This window comes from Xenopus laevis, chromosome 2S (assembly GCF_017654675.1).
Source record: "Xenopus laevis strain J_2021 chromosome 2S, Xenopus_laevis_v10.1, whole genome shotgun sequence".
NCBI classification, from domain to species: Eukaryota; Metazoa; Chordata; class Amphibia; order Anura; family Pipidae; genus Xenopus; species Xenopus laevis.
The window spans coordinates 153,717,979-153,742,242 of NC_054374.1; the positions used below are offsets into that span (position 1 = coordinate 153,717,979).

Genomic DNA, 24,264 nt, shown 5'->3' on the forward strand with positions numbered 1-24,264 from the left:
CTGCTTGCCACATCTATTCACTTTATATACAGTCGCCAACACACCACCAGATCTAATTAAGCACAAGCCATTTTAGTTGTAACATACTGTTATGGCCTTTTTTTAACTATTTTTCTAATTAATGTTAAGAATCACATGACAACTTAATGGGATTTGGAAAAAAGTTTTTTTTATTTTAGAGGAAATTAAATTAAAGGAACTCCTTCCTTAAAGGCTTGGTATCAGCAGGGAGACGTCCTTAGAATGGTTCATAGCCGGCACAGACAGTCACCATATAAATACACAAGCATACACCTTCCCCTAACCTACCTAAGCACAATTCTACAGGACTCTTTTAGGATATTTGGGCTTGGGATTCATAAATGAGCAAGCAAAAATCAAAAATCACTAAATTGTAAACTGGCGACCAAGGTGCAGTAGTGGGTATAACAATAACCTGTTACGGACCAGACATAGGAATCTGTACGACAATAAATCTGAGCACCCACTAACAAAAAACCCAAAAAAAGATATTACATTTTGTCGTGCAGGCTGAGTCACACGGGTTTGTGCTATATGTGCACAGGAGGATCACGATCAATGCACATGTAACTGGCCATCTATTGTGGTGAAATATTTTTGTGTAAATATATTTACATATAAACTGTCTTGTATGAGTATCCTTTACACTGTACGAGCATGGGTATCCTTTACTCTGTATGAGTATGAGTATCTTTTACTCTATACAAGCATGGGCATCCTTTACTATGTATGAGCATGGTTATCTTCTTTTACTCTGTAGGAGCATGGGTATCCGTTCCTCTGTACGAGTATGGGTATCCTTTACTCTGTACGAGCATGAGTATCCTTTACTCTTTACGAGTATCCTTTCCTCTGTACGAGCATGGGTATCCTTTACTCTGTACGAACATGGGTATCCTTTACTCTGTACGAGTATGAGTATCCTTTATTCTATACGAGTAACCTTTACTCTGTACGAGCATGCGTATCCTTTCCTCTGTACGAGCATGAGTATCCTTTACTCTATACGAGCAAGGGTATCCTTTACTCTGTAGGAGCATCGGTATCCTTTACTCTGTACGAGCATCGGCATCCTTTCCTCTGTACGAGCATGGGTATCCTTTACTCTGTATGAACACGGGTATCCTTTTCTCTATACGAGTATGAGTATCCTTTACTCTGTACGAGTATCCTTTCCTCTGTAAGAGCATGGGTATCCTTTACTCTGTACGAACATGGGTATCCTTTACTCTGTACGAGTATGAGTATCCTTCACTCTGTACGAGTATGAGTATCCTTTACTCTGTATGAGTATGAGTAACCTTTACTCTGTACGAGTATCCTTTACTCTGTACGAGTATCCTTTACTCTGTACGAGTATCCTTTACTCTGTACGAGTATCCTTTACTCTGTACGAGTATCCTTTCCTCTGTACGAGCATGGGTATTCTTTACTCTGTACAAGTATGAGTATCCTTTACTCTGTACGAGTATCCTTTACTCTGTATGAGTAGGAGTATCCTTTACTCTGTACGAGTATCCTTTACTCTGTATGAGTAGGAGTATCCTTTACTCTGTACGAGTATCCTTTACTCTGTACGAGCATGGGTATCCTTTACTCTGCGAGAGACAATAGATGGCTACTGCTGCAAATAAGGAGGGTGAGGGACAGTCCAAGATCACTGTATGTAAAAACAAAGCCACTTTGTGTCCACTACTGACCTTCATGACAATTCAACCTTTCTGTGGTTATCATTACAAAACTGATACATCACACGTGTAACACTGAGCAGCAAAGCCCTGCCTGTCCTTGAGGACAAATACTGACATAACCAAACACATACTCTCGCTACTTTTTTGCTTAGAAATAGACAGCTAGAGAATTTCAAACTGCTATAAATGATAAAAAGCCAATTTTTGTACACAAAAAGAAGGAGAAAGATTGCCAGCGCACAGTATTGCCTATAGCTGCCATTCAGCCTACAAAACAGGGAATGATTTACAGGTGTATGTTAATGGGCTGGAGCTTAAAATCTCCTGCTTTCTCACTAGAGCCTCTGAGTTAACTGTTGGTCTTACTACTCAGTCACATTGGTTGCTGGGGGACTTGATTTAAATGCAGTACATACATAGAATGCTATAGATAGCGTAGGACTCGCATACAATGAGGGACCTTGACATGGCACGTGAGCTCACAAATTTTGGCTAATCTGTGTGTGTAACTTTTCTATGGTGCAACGCAGTGGAATATGCTGGCTTCATAAATACTTGCTTTGTAATGTTGTGTGAAGATGTGCAGTATTGTGAGTACAACCGACTCTAAATATACTGATACATACACTTTTCTCACCCACAATGCACTTTTTCTTAACCTAGAATTGATCATATTTCAGCTTGTCACAAAAGTCTGCAGGCAGATGGGCGGAAGCAATGCTAGTGTTGCAACTCTGGTTGGGGCATGGATTTCTCTTACATGCCTCTACAAAAAAACAATGCCCCAAATATATTTGCCCAACTAAAGTAAAAAGGGTCATTACAGTCTATGAGGGGAGACTGTCAAGGTTGGGGGTAGTTTTCTCTGGAAAAAAGGCGCTTGCGAGGGGACATGATTACACTTTACAAGTACATTAGAGGACATTATAGACAAATAGCAGGGGACCTAATTACCCATAAAGAGGATCACCGTACCAGAGGCCACCCCTTCAGACTAGAAGAAAAGAACTTTCATTTGAAGCAACGTAGGGGGTTCTTCACAGTCAGGACAGTGAGGTTGTGGAATGCACTGCCGGGTGATGTTGTGATGCTGATTCAGTTAATGACTATAAGAGGGACTTGGATGATTTCTTGGACAGACATAATATCAAAGGCTATTGTGATACTAAACTCTATAGTTAGTATAGGTATGGGTATATAGAATTTATGTGAAAGTAGGGAGGGGTGTGTATATGGATATTGGGTTTCATTTGAATTGTTGAACTTGATGGACTTTGTCTTTTTTTCAACCCGATTTAACTATTTAAAGGAGAACTAAACCCTAAAAATGAATAAGGTTAAAAATGTAATATTTTATATACTGAACTTATTGCACCAGCCTAAAGTTTCAGCTTGTCAATAGCAGCAATGATCCAGGACTTCAAACTTGTCACAGGGGGTCACCATCTTGGAAAGTGTCTGTGACACTCACATGCTCAGTGGGCTCTGAGCAGCTGTTGAGAAGCTAAACTTAGGGCTCGTCACTAATTATCCAGCAGAAAATGAGGTTGGTCTGTAATATAAGCTGATGCTACAAGGCTGATTATTAAATTCTGATGCTAATTGCACTGATTTCTGTGCTGCCATGTAGTAATTATCTGTATTAATTACTAATCAGCCTTATATTGTGACATTTCTATTCTATGTGTACTGTATATTGTGAGTGGGTCCCTAAGCATGTGCAGTGAATCAGCAGAAAAGAAGATGGGGAGCTACTGGGGCATCTTTGGAGGCACAAAGGGCTATGGTTGCCTTGGGCTGGTACAGAAGTCTACTTCTTTAGTTAAGCTTTAGTTCCCCTTTAAGCACTGTCCAGCAATTATAATTACTTACCTGATACCCTGGGCCGGTGCTCCTGTTTGTGGAAAACTGTCCACCCCTGGGCACATTTTAGCACCCCCTCCAGTGATTTCATGTTTAGTTCTACTTTAAAAAGATCCCTCATCTGGGACCTGTGGAATTGTATAATTCTGATGGATGGAATCCAAGGAAAGCTGAACAGGTCACAGCAAACCCCATTATGGCGCATGATACATATAGTATTCCGATACACGTTTTTATGTTTCTTTATTTTAAATTATTGAGAAGAGGATTTGCTTTAAAACCCCCGTGATTGGGAGAAGCCGTTGATTCATATCCCGGGCTGGAAGACAGGACTTACTTGTTTATGGTTCTCGATTTAAGTGCTTTGCTCAGGACGAGAGATGGTGCGGACTGACGTCTTTGTGCCAAGCTCTTCATCTTCTGTGGAAAAAAAAAAGAAAATCAGAATTCTCAGTTGATCCAGAGTACGGCCGGGACGCACAATAAGTAATTATTCCAACGTACAAGGTATACATTATCTTTATTGTTTGCAGATGGTGGAACGACCGCACCATTCAATCACAGGCTGACTGCGTTCAGCTCTTCTAAATCCCTTCTTAAATAGGCAGCTCTCCTAACTCCCTTCCTAAACTGTACATAAGAATATGTCATATTCTACCCAACCCTCTATTAACTCCCCTGCACGCAGCAATCGTGGACGCCCTTTCAACTCCAGGGGACTGGGATGTTCATACATTCTACAAAGTTTAGAAAGAATTTTACCATAAAATGAACTTTCTGCTCGATGTGATATAAAGCAGAAGTTCTCACCTTTTTTTCCAGCCTTACATGATCATGGTCAACCACCGATCACAGTTAAAGCAATGGCAAGTTGGGACCTGGTGGAGGTTCTAGACAAAAACAGCACAGGTTGAATCTGTCTGTCATTCCTTCCTATAGAATTGAAGAGAAAACCTACTGAATTAAAGGAATGCTAAACCCTAAAAATGAATGTGGCTAAAAATGCCATATTTTATATACTGAACTTATTGCACCAGCCTAAAGTTTCAGCTTGTCAATACCAGCAATGATCCGGGACTTCAAACTTGTCACAGGGGGTCACCATCTTGGAAAGTGTCTGTGACACTCACATGCTCAGTGGGCTCTGAGCAGCTGTTGAGAAGCTAAGCTTAGGGGTCGTCACTAATTATCCAGCAGAAAATGAGGTTGGACTGTAATATAAGCTGATGCTACAGGTTTGCTGATTATTAAATTCTGATGCTAATTGCACTGGTTTCTGTGCTGCCATGTAGTAATTATCTGTATTAATTACTAATCAGTCTTATATTGTGACATTTCTATTCTATGTGTACTGTATATTGTGAGTGGGTCCCTAAGCTCAGTAAGTGACAGCAGCACAGAGCATGTGCAGTGAATCAGCAGAAAAGAAGATGGGGAGCTACTGGGGCATCTTTGGAGACACAGATCTTTACCGCTAAAGGGCTGTGGTTGCCTTGGGCTGGTACAGAAGCACAACACATAATGTACAACATTTCTACCTACTTCTTTAGTTAGGCTTTAATTCTCCTTTAAGCAGAATAGGATGCAGTCTTTATTAAAGATCCTTCTAAGTTTTTCTAACACCGCAGATCAGGGATGCACCGAATCCAGGATTCGGTTCGGGATTCGGCTTTTTTCAGCATGATTTGGCCGAATCCTTCTGCCCGGCCGAACCGAATCTGAATCCTATTTTGCATAAGCAAATTAGGGATGGAGAGGAAAATCACGTGACTTTTTGTCAAAAAATAAGGAGGTAAAATGTTTTTCCCCCTTCCCACCCCTAATTTGCATATGCAAATTAGGATTTGGTTCGGTATTCGGCCAAATCTTTTGCAAAGTATTCTGGGGTTCGGCCGAATCCAAAATAGTGGATTCGGTGCATCCCTTCCGCAGATACATATCAGAAGACCAAGTTCTTAAGTATGTCTTCCTTTCCACATTCACTGATAGTTTTGGTGTTACTGTTTCACCTTTTCCGGGTTTAAACAAAGGCCCAATCTGGATACCAGCAAGTTTTAAGTGACTATACAGTGGTGTGAAAAACTATTTGCCCCCTTCCTGATTTCTTATTCTTTTGCATGTTTGTCACACAAAATGTTTCTGATCATCAAACACATTTAACTATTAGTCAAAGATAACACAAGTAAACACTAAATGCAGTTTTTAAATGAGGGTTTTTATTATTTAGGGAGAAAAGAAATCCAAACCTGTGTGAAAAAGTAATTGCCCCCTGAACCTAATAACTGGTTGGGCCACCCTTAGCAGCAATAACTGCAATCAAGCGTTTGCGATAACTTGCAACGAGTCTTTTCCAGCGCTCTGGAGGAATTTTGGCCCACTCATCTTTGCAGAATTGTTGTAATTCAGCTTTATTTGAGGGTTTTCTAGCATGAACCGCCTTTTCCCTAGCCCTCTCCATGTCAGTACGTATCGGGTTAGCTCCGCCCCTTATGCCACGTCAAGAACCCTCCCACTCAAAGTTAATAAAGCTGACCCCTGAACCCTTGACCAGTGTCTTTTTTTGTTCTTCGCACTTATGCCGCTCCTTTGGAGCATAGTCTTATTTTTAGGGGAACTAGCAAGGGCCTGCTCGTAAGGCGGCCCTGGAACAGCCTCTTTTCCTTTCCGTTCATATCCTGACGGAAGGTTTTTTAGGGCTACCCCACCGGGATCTATCCTGACTTTTAGTCACATGGGGGGAGTTCCGCCCGCTTCCAGGCTACCCGGCCTGCCCTAAAGCGTCCGGCGCCTTGAACCGCTCCCCTAACAGGGGGGCGTGCTACCTTGTCTCGTGGAAGCGGGAGGAGGGGAGGCGGCAGGTCCGTTACGCAGAGCGTCGCATCCGCAAGGCTTCTTAGCGGCCTCGTCACTTCCGCTGAGACGCTTCCTGTCAGCTGAGCCGACAAGCTGCCTTGCGGTGCCGCCTTACTCCGATCCTCTTCAAGAGACCGGTAAGCTCCGGGATTGGTATAGAGGGACAGCGGGAGAGCCTGCAGGGGTTAGGATTTCGTTCCTTCAGCACCTTAACACCCTCTTCGTTTCTTTTTATTTTGATCCAGGCTATATATTTTTCCTTTTGCTCCCGCTGTCCCAGCCGCATCCCCTCAAAAGCCTAGTTCCCCTGGAGAGGTAAAAAAAAAAAAAAAAAAAAGGAACAATGGGTGGGCCTGCGTAGAACGTATAGCCCTAACCTATGCATCTCTCATTTCTCTTAGTGCCATGGATACTGCCGCTAAGCGAAAGGAGGCGCCTGATCCTTCCATCTTGCCTGAAACGGAGCCAGGAGTATGCCTAGGCTGTTCAGGAGAGGCCCTGCCTAGTAAGAGACTGTGCCAGTCCTGCATGTCGGAGGTTGCAAGTACCTCTTCGGGTCCCCCTCCAGACCTAAGAGCCTGGATTAAAGAAGTTGTGGCCCAGGAGTTGGGGGCAATATCTAAAACCAAGAAAAAGAGCCAGGAGGTTTCTCCTCTGGACACAGAGGAAGGCATTGATATCATCAGATCATCTTCTGAGGAGGATTCGGATGAGGAGCTTTCATCATTTGACTTCACATTAGTCTCCCCTTTGGTTAAAGCGGTCAGACAAGCATTAGATATTAGGGATGAGGAAGGTCAATCTACATCCTTCCTACCACCATGCAAAAAGAGGAACAAGGTCTTTCCTTTTCACCAAGAGGTGTTGGAGTTGATCAAATCTGAGTGGGAAGTACCTTCAAAGAGAAGTGCAACCCAGCAGAAATTCAGTAAATTGTACCCTTTCAGAGAAGAGGACATTAAGGACTTTTGTTCAGTCCCAGGAGTGGATGCCCCAATCCTAAACCTGTCAAAAAGCGTGCTTTTGCCAGTCGATGATCAAGCTTCTCTTCGTGACTCCATGGACAAACGAATGGAGACGGATTTGAAGAGAGCCTTTTTGAACGCCAGTGAATCTATCAAACCAGCAGTAGCAGGTCTTTCTGTATCCAAGGCCTTGGAGACCTGGGTGTCCTGTATAGAACAGGCCCTTCAAGAGGGTAAAGACAAGAAAGATATTCTTGAGGGTATGGCGGAATTGAGGCTGGGAGCCTCCTTCTTAACCAGCGCCATGGTCGATCTGGTTAGATTGGCCTCTAGATCTATGGCCATCTCGGTCTCTGCCAGGAGAGCTCTTTGGCTTAGGTCATGGGATGCAGACGCAATCTCCAAAATAGCCCTCTGCACCCTTCCTTTCCAAGGCCATCTCCTTTTCGGGAAAAGAATGGAGGAATTGATTTCCAAGGCCTCTGGAGGCAAAAGCCAGTATCTTCCCCAGAGGAAAAAGCCTAGATTCTTAGGACCGCAAGCATCAAAAGGGAAGATGCCTTACAGGCCTGGGAGGCCTTCGGACTCCTATTCCTTTCGGGATAAGAAATCCAGCACGAAGCCAAACAACTGGAGGGGCCAGCCAAGGTTTTTCCAGCAAACCAAGGGGAAACCCTTCAGCGATAACCGTAAGCCGTTATGAAGGTGGGGGTCCTCAGGGGCCAAAAATTGGAGGAAGGCTCCGCCTCTTTCTGGCCACCTGGGAAAGTTCTACAGAAGATGCCTGGGTTCTAAACATAATCAGGGAGGGCTACAAACTAGAATTTGGGTCCAGGATTCCACTACACATTTTTCGTCCTTCAACAATTCCGGTCAATCGGGAAAAGAGGGAGGCCCTTTTTCAGTGCCTCAGGCATCTGCTTCATCAAGAAGTGATCGTTCCAGTCCCAAAGAAGGAGATAGGGAAAGGTGTCTACTCCGTATTCTTTCTAGTCAGAAAGACATCAGGAGCTTGGCGCCCGATCTTAGATTTAAAGACAGTCAACGGAACCTTGAAAACAAGGAAGTTTCGGATGGAGTCCCTGGATTCTGTAAAGAAGGCAATATGTCCGGGGGATTGGATGTGCTCTCTGGACATCCGGGACGCATATCATCATGTTCCCATTGCTCCCCAGGACCAGAAGTTTCTCAGATTCTCAATAGAGGGATACCACTTCCAGTTCCAGGGACTTCCTTTTGGTCTGTCCACAGCCCCACGGGTTTTTTCGAAGATCCTTGTAACCCAAGTGGCTCAATTGCGGTGGCAGAAAATCAGAGTTTTCCACTACTTGGACGACCTGATTGTCCTAGCATCATCCAGAGATCAACTTCTGGACCATCGGGATCGGGTTATCCTCTCCCTACAGTCCCACGGGTGGTGCTTGAATTGGGACAAGAGCCAACCCCGTCCATCTCAGAGTCTACTGTACCTCGGAGCCAGGTGGGACTCGGTCAAGGGACAAGTATGCCTTTCAGAACAAAGGCAACAGGCAACTTTCAGGGCTATCCAAGAGGTGATTTCATCATCTTGCGTCCCGGCTTCAAGAATCTTGAGCCTGTTGGGGATAATGTCTTCGGCTATAGGCCTTATCCCTTGGGCACATTGGAGATTGAGACCACTTCAGGTGACATTCCTTCGCAGTTGGGACGGGCTGGATCTGAATCAGAGCATCCAGGTATCACCGGACATACATCAATCCTTGGTTTGGTGGAACAATCCTTTGAACATAACGAGAGGCTCCAATCTGTTTCCAACTCCATGGTCCATACTGACAACAGATGCCTCAGGCGTAGGTTGGGGAGCGGAGTTCAAGGGGCAGGTAGCTCAGGCCCAATGGCCAAATCCAGTTCCAGGCGTATCCTCAAATATCCTAGAGATCAGGGCGATAGTTCAGGCCTGCTTTAATTTTTGGCAACCGGCTGGAAGGCTGCAGGCTGAAGATCCGCTCAGACAACACCACCGCTGTAGCCTACATCAGGAGACAGGGCGGCACAAAGAGCAGCATCCTGCTAGCGGAGGTGGAACCATTATTTTGCCTGGCAGAAGAGACTCTGTCAGATCTCACAGCTGTCTACATTCCCGGCAGAGAAAATACCCAAGCAGATTTTCTCAGCAGACACCATCTTCTGAGACACGAGTGGAGCCTGCATCCACAGATCTTCAGCAGGATAACTCAGAGGTGGGGACGTCCTGTAGTGGATCTTATGGCCACTTCAGGAAACACGAAATGCAAGAGATTCTACTCGAGGGAACCAGACCCGGCAGCATGGGCAGTGGATGCCTTTTGTCAGAATTGGAATCAGACTTTAGCCTATGTCTTTCCTCCTCTACCTCTGATTCCCAGAGTGATACAGAAGAATCAGGGAGGACAGAGCAGAAGTGATTTGCATAATTCCAGCCTGGCCAAGGCGACCGTGGTTTCCACATCTAATGCATCTATCAGTGGAACCTCCTTGGAGGATTCCCCTAGCAGGTCCTATACTGATTCAGGGCACGTTCGTCCATCCGGACCCAGGCCCGTGGGCCTTAACGGCATGGAGATTGAGCGGCGGAACCTAGAGGTCCAAGGTCTCTCCGAGGTCGTTATAGAGACACTCCTAAAATCCAGAAAGAATTCCACCACTAGCAGATATGAAAGAATCTGGCAGGTTTTTCTCCATTGGAGTCAGGAGAAGCACATTTCATTGTCCTCATTGACAGTAGGTAACATCCTGGCGTTCCTGCAATCAGGACTGGATAAGGGCCTAAGCATCAGTACACTGAAGACCCAAGTCTCAGCCATTTCAGCCTTTTCAGAATCAAGGTGGTCACAACATCCCTTGGTGGTCCGGTTCTTCAGAGCAGCTATCAGAATACTTCCACCAAAAAGACCTTCCTGCCCTCAGTGGGATTTGCCTCTAGTATTGGCGGCATTGGCTTCACCACCTTTCTATCCAACAGACGAATGTTCGGTCTGGCATATCACCCTCAAGGTGTATTCCTGGTAGCCGTTACCTCAGCCAAGAGGGTTGGAGAACTTCAAGCCATTAGATACGGACACCTCCAGCCCAGTATTCTTCCAGGACAGGGTAGTCTTAAGATTCGCAGACACCTTCAAGCCTAAGGTGGTCTCACCATTCCACTTCAAGGATGAGTTATCCCTACCAGCCTTTCCGGAGGAGGGGGATCAGGTCCTAGGAGCCTTGGATGTGGCAGCAGGAGTAAACTTATACTGCAAGGCCACAGAGACATTCCGAAAGTCAGACCGTTTGTTCGTGATTCCTGCAGGGAAGAACAAGGGAAAAGCCGCCTCTTCATCCACAATTGCAAGCTGGATTAAGACAGTCATTAAGAAGGCGTATGCCTCCCAAGGTCTAAGGGAGCCTGAAAAGGTCAATGCGCACTCTACCAGGGACAAGCAACCTCATGGGCGGCTGAAGCGGGCACACCCCTGGAGGTCATTTGTAAGGCGGCATCCTGGTCTAGTCCCAACACATTTGTCTCACACTACAAATTAAACATAGCCTCAGCAGAAAATTCCCAGTTCGGTTCTAATGTCCTCAGATCTGCGGCTGGAAAACATTAAAGTTTTTATTGCAACTATCTGCCTTGGCTTCATTATATTATGGGTCTCCCACCCGGGATTGGTAGCTTGCTACCGTCCCGATACGTACTGACATGGAGAGGGCTAGGAATAGGGAAAATTGCGTCATACTTACCGTGATTTTCCTTTCCTTGACCTCTCCATGTCAGTACGGCCCTCCCAATGAGACCACAAAAAAAAAAAAAAAAAAAAAAGCTCGTAACTGGACACTGGTCAAGGGTTCAGGGGTCAGCTTTATTAACTTTGAGTGGGAGGGTTCTTGACGTGGCATAAGGGGCGGAGCTAACCCGATACTTTACTGACATGGAGAGGTCAAGGAAAGGAAAATCACGGTAAGTATGACGCAATTTTCCCTATTTAAGGTCATGCCACAACATCTCAATAGGATTCAGGTCAGGACTTTGACTAGGCCACTCCAAAGTCTTCATTTTGTTTTTCTTCAGCCATTCAGAGTGGATTTGCTGGTGTGTTTTTGGGTCATTGTCCTGCTGCAGCACCCAAGATCGCTTCAGCTTGAGTTGATGAACAGATGGCCGGACATTCTCCTTCAGGATTTTTGTGTAGAACAGTAGAATTCATGGTTCCATCTATCACAGCAAGTCTTCCAGGTCCTGAAGCAGCAAAACAAACCCCAGACCATCACACTACCACCACCATATTTTACTTTGGTATGATTTTTCTTTTCTGAAATGCTGTTTACTTTTACGCCAGATGTAACGGGACGCGCACCTTCCAAAAAGTTCAACTTTTGTCTCGTCGTCCACAAGGTATTTTCCCAAAAGTCTTGGCAATCATGAGATGTTTTTTAGCAAAATTGAGACGAGCCTTAATGTTTCTTTTGCTTAAAAGTGGTTTGCGCCTTGGAAAACTGCCATGCAGGCCGTTTTTGCCCAGTCTCTTTCTTATGGTGGAGTCGTGAACACTGACCTTAATTGAGGCAAGTGAGGCTTGCAGTTCTTTAGATGTTGTCCTGGGGTCTTTTGTGGCCTCTCGGATGAGTTGTCTCTGCGCTCTTGGGTAATTTTGGTCGGCCGGCCACTCCTGGGAAGGTTCACCACTGTTCCATGTTTTTGCCATTTGTGGAATAATGGCTCTCACTGTGGTTCGCTGGAGTCCCAAAAGCTTTAGAAATGGCTTTATAACCTTTGAAATTGAACTCAGGTGTGATAAACCACAGTTAAGCTATTTTTTAACAAGGGGGCAAAAAACTTTTTCACACAGGCCCATGTAGATTTGGAGTTTTTTTTCTCCCTTAATAACGTAAACCTTCATTTAAAAACTGCATTTTGTGTTCAATTATGTTATCTTTGACTAATAGTTAACGGTTTTTGATGAGCAGAAACATTTAAGTGTGACAAACATGCAAAAGAATAAGAAATCAGGAAGGGGGCAAATAGTTTTTCACACCACTGTAGATATAACATTCAAGCTTTAATTCCAAGTATTTTTGAAACAGCGAATGAAACAACGTGATTTTCATGGAGTGCTAGTTTTTACTTCTTTAGCAGACTAGCGAAGAGTCCAAAGTCAGGGGAATACTTTCTGTTCTTTACCATAAGGAATACGGAGAGTCAGCATCCCCAAAGACTTGGTTTTAGGCACCATATAGTGTCCTAGTGGAAATTCCGATCCCAGCGTGCATGCTTATGAAGACAACCCTCAAATCAGAGGAACATATTAACCAGCAGACATTTTATAAACATTAGAATCATAGGCAGTATTTCTCAACAATCAGTTAGACTGCAGAGGAATTCAGCGGTTGCCAAATCCTCATCAGGCTATTATTGTTCCCATTTGTCCGTAGGCAAAGTACAGGTCTCTGCAAAAAAAAAAAACCCACAGGATTCAATTTAAAAGAAAATGGAAATGCAACACAGCGGCAGGAATTTCAGTATGTTGTTTTCTGGTGGACAGAAATTGTATGAATAGGCAAAATTAAATTTCCTCGAAGCGTGAACGTTGCTGATTTAGTCCATATGGCGCTCACTCCCACTTACCGATGTAGGTTTCTATGAAATGATTGTGATACAGTATATAAACACGTTCTGTCAGTATTTGTGAACTTCCACCACTAATATATAAAGGACGCTGTTAACATGTAGACTATTCAGAGAGTTTATACTGTATATAACCTCTTTATTCCCCCCCCTGTGCAGAACACCCAGCGTGATAAAAAAAGGCATATAGTTCTGTAAATGATATTACTAATACAATACAAATTTGTCTATGCAAAAACTTCCCTAGTCCCAGAAAGTCTGGCCTAGAAGAACAACAGAAGTTGCAGTAGCTATATGTTAAGTAAGGAATCCCAAACCCAGAACTAACTCCAAGGACCATGTCACGGCTCTTCTGCCTTTGGCTTCGGAGGAACCCTCAGCTACTCAGGTGCCGCCAGGTCTTAAAGGAAATGTCAGTGTCAGAATAAAAACTTGGTAAATAGATAGGCTGTGCAAAATAAAAAATGTTTCTGTAATGTATAAAGACTGGAGTGACTGGGTGTGTAACATAATAGCCAGAACACTACTTCCTGCTGTGCAGCTCCCTTGGGGGCAAATTCACTAAGCGCCGAACGCTAGCGTTACTTCGCTAGCGTTTGGCATTTTCGTTACTGCGCAAATTCACTAACGAACGCTGGCGTACATTCGCTAGTGTTACTTCGCACCCTTACGCCTGGCGAATTTTCGATACGGACGTAACTACGCAAATTCACTAACGCACGCAGTGTACTGAACCCTACCTTTTACGCTAGACTTCCTTCGCCACCTCAGACCAGGCGAAGCACAATAGAGTAGATAGGGATTGCTTAAAAAAAAGTCAACATTTTTTTCTAAGTCCCAAAAAACGCTGTCGTGTTTTCTACATTATGGGTGATAGGCTGAAAAAGATCTAAATTTTTTTGGGGCTCCCCTCCTTCCCCCCTACATTTCCTGACTCATGGCAACTTACCTATACAGTGGGCACATGTGTAGGGCAAAATAAAATTTTTATTTGATGTTTTGAAGGTTTCCCAGGCATTTGTAGTGATTCTACGTATTCCTCCATTGAAATTTGAATTTGGCGCCGTATGCAAATTAACCATCGCTAGCGTAACTTCACTTCGCTTAGCGAATCAACGCTAGCGCAACTTCGCAACCTTACGCTACCCCTGAGCGCAACTTCGGATTTTAGTGAATTTGCGGAGCGCTGGCGAAACTACGCCTGGCGAAGTGAGGCGAAGTTACGCCTGGCGCAACTACGAATCTAAGTGAATTTGCCCCTAGGTTTCTACTGATTGGTTACCAGGCAGTAACCAATCAGTGACTTGAGAGGGGACCACATGGGTCATAACTATTTGCTTTTGAATCTCAGCTGCATGCTAAGGATCAATTGCAAACTGTATAAAGGCTGGAGTGACTGGATGTGTAATAGAACAGAACACTACTTCCTGCTTTGCAGATCTCTTGGTTTCCACTGATTGGTTACCACACAGTAACCAATCAGTGACTTGAGGGGGGGGGATCACATGGGCCATAACTGTAGCTTCTGAATTTGAGCTGAATGCTAAGGATCAATTGCAAACTCACTTAACATTTATGTCCCATGTGACCCCCCTTATAGTCCCTGACTCAGAGTTAGCTGCAAAGCAGGAAGTTGTGTTCTGGCTATTATGTTAGACATCCAGTCACTCCAGCCTTTATACATTGCATTTTTTTGGCTAATTAACAACATTAGAAACGTGATTCTTCTCTAGCAAGATTTGGCTAACTTTTGAAAGGTGTTTGACTTGTTTATTTCTTGGTAAAAATAATTATTTTGGCACTAACTTTCTAAATAACAAAATATAAGGCTGTTATGGGAGCACATGTATGCTTCAGTTCTACTGATGTGGCAGAGACTCCATTCCAACTCTGTAATGAAACACCTAGCACTTGTATATCTATTTTTTTAAATGTTACCTCATTTGTGTTCATATATATATGTATAAAAGAACATTCCATACTGTTTTACTCTAATGAAAAATCTGCTTATTTTTCATCCCATGGTCCATTTAAATAGAGAAAACAATTTGTCCTTAGCCACAGACACATTTGCAACTGAATATAAATCTTTTTTTCATCAGGTATATTGGTCCTCGCTTGCAAATCATTTTCTGTTAACCCCGCTTGTCATTTGAAATATTTTATTCTCAATCCTCCAATTAAATGTTTGCAAATCAAATTCTGAGGAGAAATGTTTATTCTGGAATATGACTGTCATGTTTATCTACATGGATTGTAAATCATTAAAATATTTCAGCCTGCCTTGGACATTTAATACCAAAAACAAAAATCTGTGACATTAATATGACAGCAATACAAATAAATATTTGTGCTTTTATGGCCTGGCAGTAATGCTATTTGCAAATAAATTATGCTTTAATAATTAAAAAAAAAAAAAACTAGATTAGAAACATTTTTTATTTTGGAAAGGCTTTTTACCTAGTTTTTATTTTTACACTGAACTTTTCCTTTAATGTGAGAGGACCAAGGAGAGAGTTCTGGGCAAGCTAGGGAACCGACCGTATAAAAGTAGAACGGGGAACTGGGAATGTTAGTTGATGGCCTGGCCGGGTCGTACCAAACAGGCAATGCAGTACAAAATCAGGAAACAGAAGCGTAGTTAAGGTCACAGGCCGAGGTCAACACCAAACAGCATCGTGGTACAGAATCAGGATCTGAAGAAAGGTCAATAACAGGCAGTGGTCAGTTCAGGCAGCAGGATAGCAAAGTCAGGGACAGGCAAGGGACAGGATCAAAGATCAGACTTGATAAACACACCCAGGAGCTATGGAAAAATAGACCTACATTGGGCAATGAATAGTAGGTCAGGGGCACTTTAAATATTCGTGGTGCGAGCGATGACGTCATGCGCTAGCACTGAACAAAATGAGACTCACCTACGTTTTGCTGTGTGCGTAGGATTGAAGGAAGTCCCGCCGCACCACTGTCCTTTACACTATAGTTGGACAAGATGTTCCTCAATCTCTGTGCCTTCCTCTCCATTCACTTGTTGAATGGCCCCAGGTTTAAACATCACGCCATACAGGATCTAGTATCATACACCAATAGCTAGCCCATGGAACTGTCCTGATACAGGCATGGGAACTGTTATCGGGAAAACACGTAGAAATCTCCAAATTACAAAAAGACCATGTCTCATAGGGGCAAATTCACTAACCTCCGAAATTGCAACACTTCGCCAGGCGTAGATTCGCCAGGACAACACTAATTCACTAAAATCCTAAATTGACTCCAGGGCTCCGAATGCTGGCGTTGCTGCGCTAGCGTTACTGCACCAAGCGAAGTGAAGTTGCGCTAGCGTTGCCTAATTTGCATACGGCAGGAATTTTAAGTTGAATGGACGTATATGTTGCAGCAAATACATTACACTACACAAGCCAGGGAAACCTTAATAAAATAGTTGTTATATTGCCCTAAACATGAGCCCAGTGTATAGTTTATTTGCCATATGTTAGGAAGCTGGTTACCCCAAAAACAATTACTCTCTTTTTCAGCCTATCACCCTGAAAAAAGAGAAGACACCAGCGTTTTTTGGGACTATGCAACTATTTTTTTAGGAAGTCCAATCTAATCTATTGCACTTCGCCTGGTCTGAGGTGGCGAAGGCAAGTCTGGCGCAAGAGGTAACCTTCAGTAAAATCCGCATCTTCGTGAATTTGGGTAGTTACATCCATTCGCCAAGCGTTAGGGAGCGAAGAACCGCTAGAATCTATCTCCTTCACTAGCGACCGTTAGTAAATCAGCGAAGTACCGAAATGACGTCGTACTGGCGAATTTTCGCCCGCGTTAGTCACAACGCCCTTTAGTTAATTTGCCCCATAGACTCTGTTTAATCAAATAATACACATTTTAAAAAATGGATTACCTTTTCTCTGTAATAAAACAGTACCTTATCGTTGAACCCAACTAAGATATAATCAATCCTTTTTGGAGACAAAACATTTCTATTGGGTTTAACTATTGTTTATAAGATTTTTTTAGTAGACCTAAGGAATGAAGATCCAAATTACAAAAAGTATCCAGATAACCCCAGGTCCCAAGCATTCTGGATAATATATCCCATACCTGTACAATTAACTTTAACCAATACCATCTGAGAACACCGTGACAGTGCCAGTGAAAAGACAAGAGAAAATGCCCAAGATTTCTTCTTAATATATGGTATTGTATTTATGCAGAACACAGTATACCAAGCCATACTTATTGTTCTTAAGATCTTTAATTGGCTAATTTAGTAACTGCCATGAGAGCCGTGTTAAATCGGTGGAGTCTGTTTGGTAAAATAACTTTGGACCTATACACGTGTGACTGATTGCAATCATTGTATTAAGATTTTAAGCATTAAAAACAATCAGTGTTTAAGCATTTAAAACAATCAGTTAGTGCATTTACTTAGTCTTGCTTAAAAAGCCATTGTCTCTCTAGCAGGCTGGAAATAAGTTCCATATCACTTGCATATGTGCTCCAAAACGGAGGGCAGAGACATGCATTCTCACCAGAAATATGGCCTTGTCTGCATTCAAAAGGAGGGGTGGCACATAGGTGTGGTAGGAACATCTGAATGACATGCACGTTAGGGGACAGGTATGGGTCCGGAAGCTAGATATCTACGTGCCGCCCTACATGAATACAGTGCTACTAAATGCAGGCTCAGCTGTATTCATGGGGATAGTTGCTGGTCTCTACGTTCTGAAAAGAAGCAAAGTGACCTGCATCAATTCTCTAATGGAGTAAGGCAGTGCGCAAAAATGCCAGATTTCATACTTCGCATGTTTTTTTTTTTTTAATTAACCCTGTAAAATCGACCCTATTGTTTTATATCAGGTGGTCAAAAGGGACCAAGGTCTAACAGTCATAACATCACTAGAGATGGCAGTAGTGTGTTAAATCCCTTTCCAAAACAATGAGGCAGAAGAGATTTCTCCTCCAGTATCAGTTGGCTTCTGTTTGCTCAAGTGTTGTGGAAGATATGAAGACAACTTTGAAGTAGGGTTGCCACCTGGCCGGTATTTCACTTGTATATTACCAACCAGGTCCAGGATGGGTATTACAAATTTACTGGCTATGTACTTTCCGGTACATGTGTAAACCCTATTTGTTCTACCTTTGGCCCAGATTCCACTCCACATTCCTTAATGTCCTGCCCATTGCCTTTTTCAACCTTGATGCTGCCTGCCTTTTGGCCACCAGCTTCCCAGTTCCAACCTCATTTGCATCATAGTCTTGCCACGTCACATAATAGGCCAGCCCCTTCCCTGTTCCGCCCCCCATCTCCATGTCATCGGCCAATAAGGGGTCAATTGAAAGCATCCCTACTTTGAAGGCAGTATGCAAAAAGAGTACAAGTCGTAGCAGGTTTAGCTATTTATGGGTTCTTAACCTGAATGGCTCTTCAAAACGTATTATGTACAACCAAAAATGTTTTTAAAAATTTGAAACAATTCATTTATATCCCACATTATGAAATTGGCTCATTAGAAACTGCTTCAAACCCTGGAATGTAGCTACAGATCAATGCTGCTCAATAATAAAGTGTGGGTAAAGAAAGAACATTTCAAGAATACTTGGTATCTAAAGCTGAAATATTCCTGGTTAGGTGGAACAGTAAAAAGGCCAACTGGGCCCTTGCCATTACATTTAAACTCTGTAATAAAGTACTTTGCATCATTCTTCCCCAAACACATGCATCTCATCTAGCAGGATCTGGGCAAAGCTCTTGCACATTTTTGGTCACACCCAGACAGCTTTGTGAAATCGTGAAAAGGACTCGTTTGGTTCTGCAAAATATTCTGTAGAACAGGGCAGAGTCCCTCTTTAACTCTCACTTCCTCCAGATGAAAATTAGGGATCTCGCTCGTATTGCCCTGAAAGGTTAAGTTGGCTTTGCGGAGCACCTGGCATGCCATTAACGGATAAGGTTGACGTTTTTCTAAGCCATAATACTATACATTTTTCTCTAAAATAGCTGCCTGGGATCAGATCACTGAGCTATTTTTATTCCCCAAAAGGCGTCTATTTGGCAGAAAAAGGGCATTCAGCAGAAAAGCCAAAATATACATCAACGCAGACATAAGGGCAGAAATGCATCAACTGTAAAATATGAATCTCCTTTTAAACAATGGTTAAACCTATACCTGATGCCTTTATTATTGGTCAATGTTGTTGCAATTGAAACAGTATTTGTTTATTGCTTTCTGCTCTCTGGTTCTGACTCTGTGGAAGATAAAGCAGAAGTCAGTTCTCTTGCAGGTCTGTTAATCAGCTGGATTCTGCTGACTACATTGTTTTGGGAGGTAGAAGGGGTCATTTACAATTTTAAAAACAGGGTGCTAAGTATGAAATCTGCCATTTTTTTCTGCACTTTGCGACTGCCTTCCTCCATTGGAGAATTGATGCAGGTCACTTTGCTTCTTTTCAGAGCATAGAGACCAGCAACTATCCCCATGAATACAGCTGTGCCTGCATTTAGTAGCACTGTATTCATGCGGGCGGCACATAGGTATCTGGCTTCCGGACCCATACCGGTCCCCTAACATGCATGTCATTCAGATGTTCCTTCCGCTGCTATGTGCCACCCCTCACTGCCCCTTTTGAATGCAGTCAAGGCCATATTTCTGGTGAGAATACATGTCTCTGCCCACCATTTTGGAGCAAAGAAACCCAATGGTGTAACTAGAGACATACAGGTACAGGATTTGCACCCAGGCTCCTCGATGAACCCCACCCTCAGGACAGGCCACCCCCCAACTGCTTCAGATGCGTGCCTGCGTCCATACGTCAAACTTCCATTCTCCAACTGTCTTTTATGCTTGCACTACGAGAGGGGGGGAGTGGGTCTGGGTGAACCCCCCCAAAAAAAATTACAGAGGCATTATTTCAGAAATATCAGGATTTAGGACTATAAGCATTAAGGTGACTTGACTATGACACTATTGGATTCTAGATCGTGCTTGGCGCCTTGCTAAGTACCTTCCCAGATTAACATTGACCTAAGGTCCCCCCAGCACTTGAGCAATTAGAAAGGGAAAAGCCTTTGGTGCTACGTTCGTCCTATTAAATAAAGATGGGAAATAATTTTTACCCTAAAGAAAGATAAATGATCACATTACCATCTTTTTTCATGATCCAGAAGGGCAGATTTATTTTATAGACCGTAAAGCCAGGAGCTGAAACAAGATATTTACATGAAATGCCTGTGTTAATAACACAAATCCTATCCTTTCAGTAAGGCTCTGGCCAGATACCTAAAGTGCCAAAATAACTGGGACATCTGCGTACGTTGTTTTAGGATGTGTGTTTTCCAAAAGGAAAGGCTTAGAGCAACCTGCGGCACCACATTGGCTCGCCCTATACAGAGTAAGCACATTAATTCTAAGGTGATGAGTTGTACTCCTCTCTCGCCTTTCAACTACTAGTCGTTTGCAGTTCGTTTAAGTCAATAGGTTTTTCTGTTAATCAGCACTCCGTTCCTTTAAAACAATGCGGTTTTAGGTTAAAAAAAAAAAAAGATCTATAGCAGAAATTTCCCGCAGAATAATATTTGACAGAGAAAGAAAGAATCTGGCAGGGTTTCTGTATATGTTCATGTCTCCTGAAAAACGTTAGTGTTCTCCTACTTTGGAAAATCCACGAAAACGTTAGAAGGTAACCAAGACTATGCAAAATGTCTTCCATATGTGAAAATAAAGATAGCAAGGGGGGATATAATCCTGTGCTTCCCGTTTTTTGCAGATAAAAAATATTAACATTTAGCAATTTCATTTTTTTTATTATGGGTAGGAGATGAAAGATTAACCTAAACACAAGTCGATTTAAACCGTGACGTCTACACCAGCTTCGCCATTTTACACTTTTTTTTCATTTTAATGTAAATGAAACCGAACAGATGAAACCAATTAGATTTATTTCCTACAGCAACTATTTGTCATACATTTTTCACTCATGTTCCGCTCATGATTTGGTTATTCAGCGTTTAATATGATCATCAGAATTAATGCTAAACTATGCAGAAGAGTCACCCAAGGATAAAATGTTCGACACAAATTAGAGAGAAATATGTCAAACTGTAAACATGATGATACAAATTATATTTTATTACCTATAATTGGAGGGAGGGTTGTTTCTGCACTCTACAGAATGCAAGGGATAGTAAGTGAGGTCAACAATTCTATAGGACCAGCAGATGTTTTTGAGGTTTGTACAGGATAACTAGAACCAAAGCTACAGTAGTTAAACATAAAATTATGAAAATGAGTCCTACATAGTTGGAGAAATTGGGTAGTTGTTTCAGAATTCTGTATAACTGAATAGATGATCAAAATTTAATTTTATTTTATTTTATAATAGGAGACAGTGAAGGTTCAGAAGGAAATTTCTGTATTGTACAGTAGGAATTATAGTTGGTTCTGACAAACAGGAATAATAGGCTCAGGGCTGAAAGTAGATGGAATAAAGGTTGTTCAGAGCTGAGTCCTGCAGAAGGAATATTTTTGGTTCAGGGCTAAGTTCAGAAGAAATATAGTTGGTTCAGGCATAAGTACATCAGAAGGAATATAGTTGGTTCAGGGCTAAGTACAGAACAAGAAATATAGGTGGTTCAGGGCTAAATACAGAAGTAGAAATATAGGTGGTTACAGGGCTAAATACAGTAAAAGGAATACAGTTTGTTTAGGGCTGAGTAAAGAAGAAGAAATATAGTTGGTTCAGGGGCTAGTTCAGTAGAAGGAATATAGTTGGTTCAGGGCTGAGTAAAGAAGAAGAAATATAGTTGGTTCAGGGCCGAGTACAGTAGAAGGAATATAGTTGGTTCAGGGCTGAGTACAGTAGAAGGAATATAGTTGGTTCAGGGCTGAGTAAAGAAGAAGAAATATAGTTGGTTCAGGGGCTAGTACAGTAGAAGGAATATAGTTGGTTCAGGGCTGAGTAAAGAAGAAGAAATATAGTTGGTTCAGGGGCTAGTACAGTAGAAGGAATATAGTTGGTTCAGTGCTGAGTAAAGAAGAAGAAATACAGTATAGTTGGTTCAGGGGCTGGTACAGTAGAAGGAATATAGTTGGTTCAGTGCTGAGTAAAGAAGAAGAAATACAGTATAGTTGGTTCAGGGGCTGGTACAGTAGAAGGAATATAGTTGGTTCAGGGCTGAGTAAAGAAGAAATATAGTTGGTTCAGGGCTGAGTACAGTAGAAGGAATATAGTTGGTTCAGGGTTGAATACAGTAAAAGGAATATAGTTGGTTCAGGGCCGAGTGCAGTAGAAGGAATATAGTTGATTCGGGGCTGAATACAGTAGAACAGGGGTGTCCAAACTTTATGCAACGAGGGCCAGATTTGGTGAGGTGAAAATGTGTAGGGGCCAACCATTCACCCTGACATCCATTCCGAGGTCGCTAGTTTGCGATCAGGATCATTCACACCTGGAGATGGATGCGTACACTGCGTTTAGGATACGGAGAAGTGGAGTCTGTTTGGACTTATTCTCCTCCCCTCATTTAAACAAGAAATGGCGTAGCCGTAATATTTGGGCATATGGTTAGTGAAATGATCTGCTTCTTGGTCTATACTGCTGCCTGTGTGCTGAAGGTGTTAGCAATAGACACGTACTGGCATGTAGTGACGCGCCACTCTCACATACCGGTACTTCTTTAGTTTACTGTACAGGCACGTTGGTACGACTATTGCACCTTCAGCCCTAAAGAAGTATGCAATAGCGGTGCGTCACTATGTGCCAGTATGTGTCTATTGATACGCGATTCCTGTGCTGGCGGCCCACAATATTATTCATTTCATGATGGAGGCTGAGGGCCGGTGTAAATTTGAAAATGGGCCGCAATTGGCCCCCGGGCCTGACTTTGGACATGCCTGCAGTAGAAGGAATATAGCTGTTAAGGGCTAATTACGTTAGAAAGAATATAGTTGGTTCAGGGCTAAGTACAGAAGAGGAAATATAGGTAGTTCAGGGCTAAATAAAGTAGAAGGAATATAGTTGGTTCAGGGCTGAGTACAGAAGAAGAAAAATAAATTCTGTACAATATAATGAAATCAATAGTTGGCTCAGAGTTTTGTAGAACAGGTCACTCGTTTGTCTTTCACTTTCAATAACAGTAGCAGGTTTAGCACACAATAATGAGTCTATTAAATAAGCTAATCTATGTTGGTTCTGTAGCTTTTTTGCTATTATTTATTTAAATTTTTAAATTAACACATTGTTTGTAACAGACAGTGTCCCGACTCCAAGGTCCCGGCTCACTCTTCTGCCTATAGCAACCACTTTTGGCTTCAGGAGGAGCCCTCCGCTACTCGGATGCCGCCAGTACGTAATGTGAGAGAACCAGGGAGAGAGTTCTGGGTGTGCAAGGGAACTGAATGTATAAAGAAGGGACGAGGGAGAAGAAAGCATAGACGTGAAACAAGCCAGGTCAAACCAACAGACAATGTGGTACCAAATCAGGGAGCAGGAGTGTAGTTGAGGTCACAGGCCAGGGTCAAAACCAACGGACGATGTACAGTAGAAAATCGTGATCCGAGAGAATAGTTAGTAAACAGGCAATGGTCAGGACGGGCAGTAAGCGTGGAATGGCCAGGGACAGACAAGGTCAATAACAGACAAGAATAGCATCCAGGAACTAAAGAATGGCTTTTATGTTGGGCATTTTGAAAAGAAAGATGCGCCTTTCAATATTCGAATTTCCCCCCAAGCACAGTGACGTCAGACGCAGCATCAAAACCCAGAAGTGGCGCAAGCACGTCGAACTAGGATCATCGCGCACAGAGAGAGGAAGCGACGGCCGCCCCCCTAGGCTGCCAGCTATTCTCACAGTGTTTATGTCAGAATATCAATCAAGATAAAATAAACAAGAAAACCAAAAAAACCTTACTTGTAAGTCAAATACAATATAAAAACAAGAAAGTAGTGTTCATAACTCTCAGGCCTCTTATTTGCTTGAGGCAACACTGGACAATCATTCAGGAAACCAGGTTTAGTTGTTGGATTATATCAATGTAGCTTTGTGTATGTCACTTTCTCACATCAGGGAGCTACGCCAATTGACTTTGTGCCACTTGTGAATTTGTAGTTGGGTTTGTCACATTAAAACGGAAAAAACAAATCATGGATTTTTTAAGTATTTTAAAGCATTTGCAAGGACACACATATTTGGGACTTAATAAAGGGATCTCGTCACTTCCTGATTTGGTGCTTCGCTGACCAAATG

At 42.7% G+C, this 24,264-nt stretch overlaps 1 protein-coding gene across 4 annotated transcripts in view; it reads right to left on the reverse strand.

Moving 5' to 3' along the window:
* arhgap20.S (Rho GTPase activating protein 20 S homeolog) overlaps positions 1–24,264 on the reverse strand; it is a 94,462-nt gene that overhangs the window by 59,956 nt on the left and 10,242 nt on the right. For 3 of the 4 annotated variants that reach the window (XM_018250338.2, XM_018250339.2, XM_018250337.2), the window contains one exon: positions 3,913–3,995. In XM_018250338.2, coding sequence (XP_018105827.1) covers positions 3,913–3,992 — 80 coding nt within the window. In that variant the 5' untranslated portion in view covers positions 3,993–3,995. The remainder of the gene's footprint in view (positions 1–3,912; positions 3,996–24,264) is intronic. The other variant, XM_041584570.1, reaches the window with a different exon arrangement.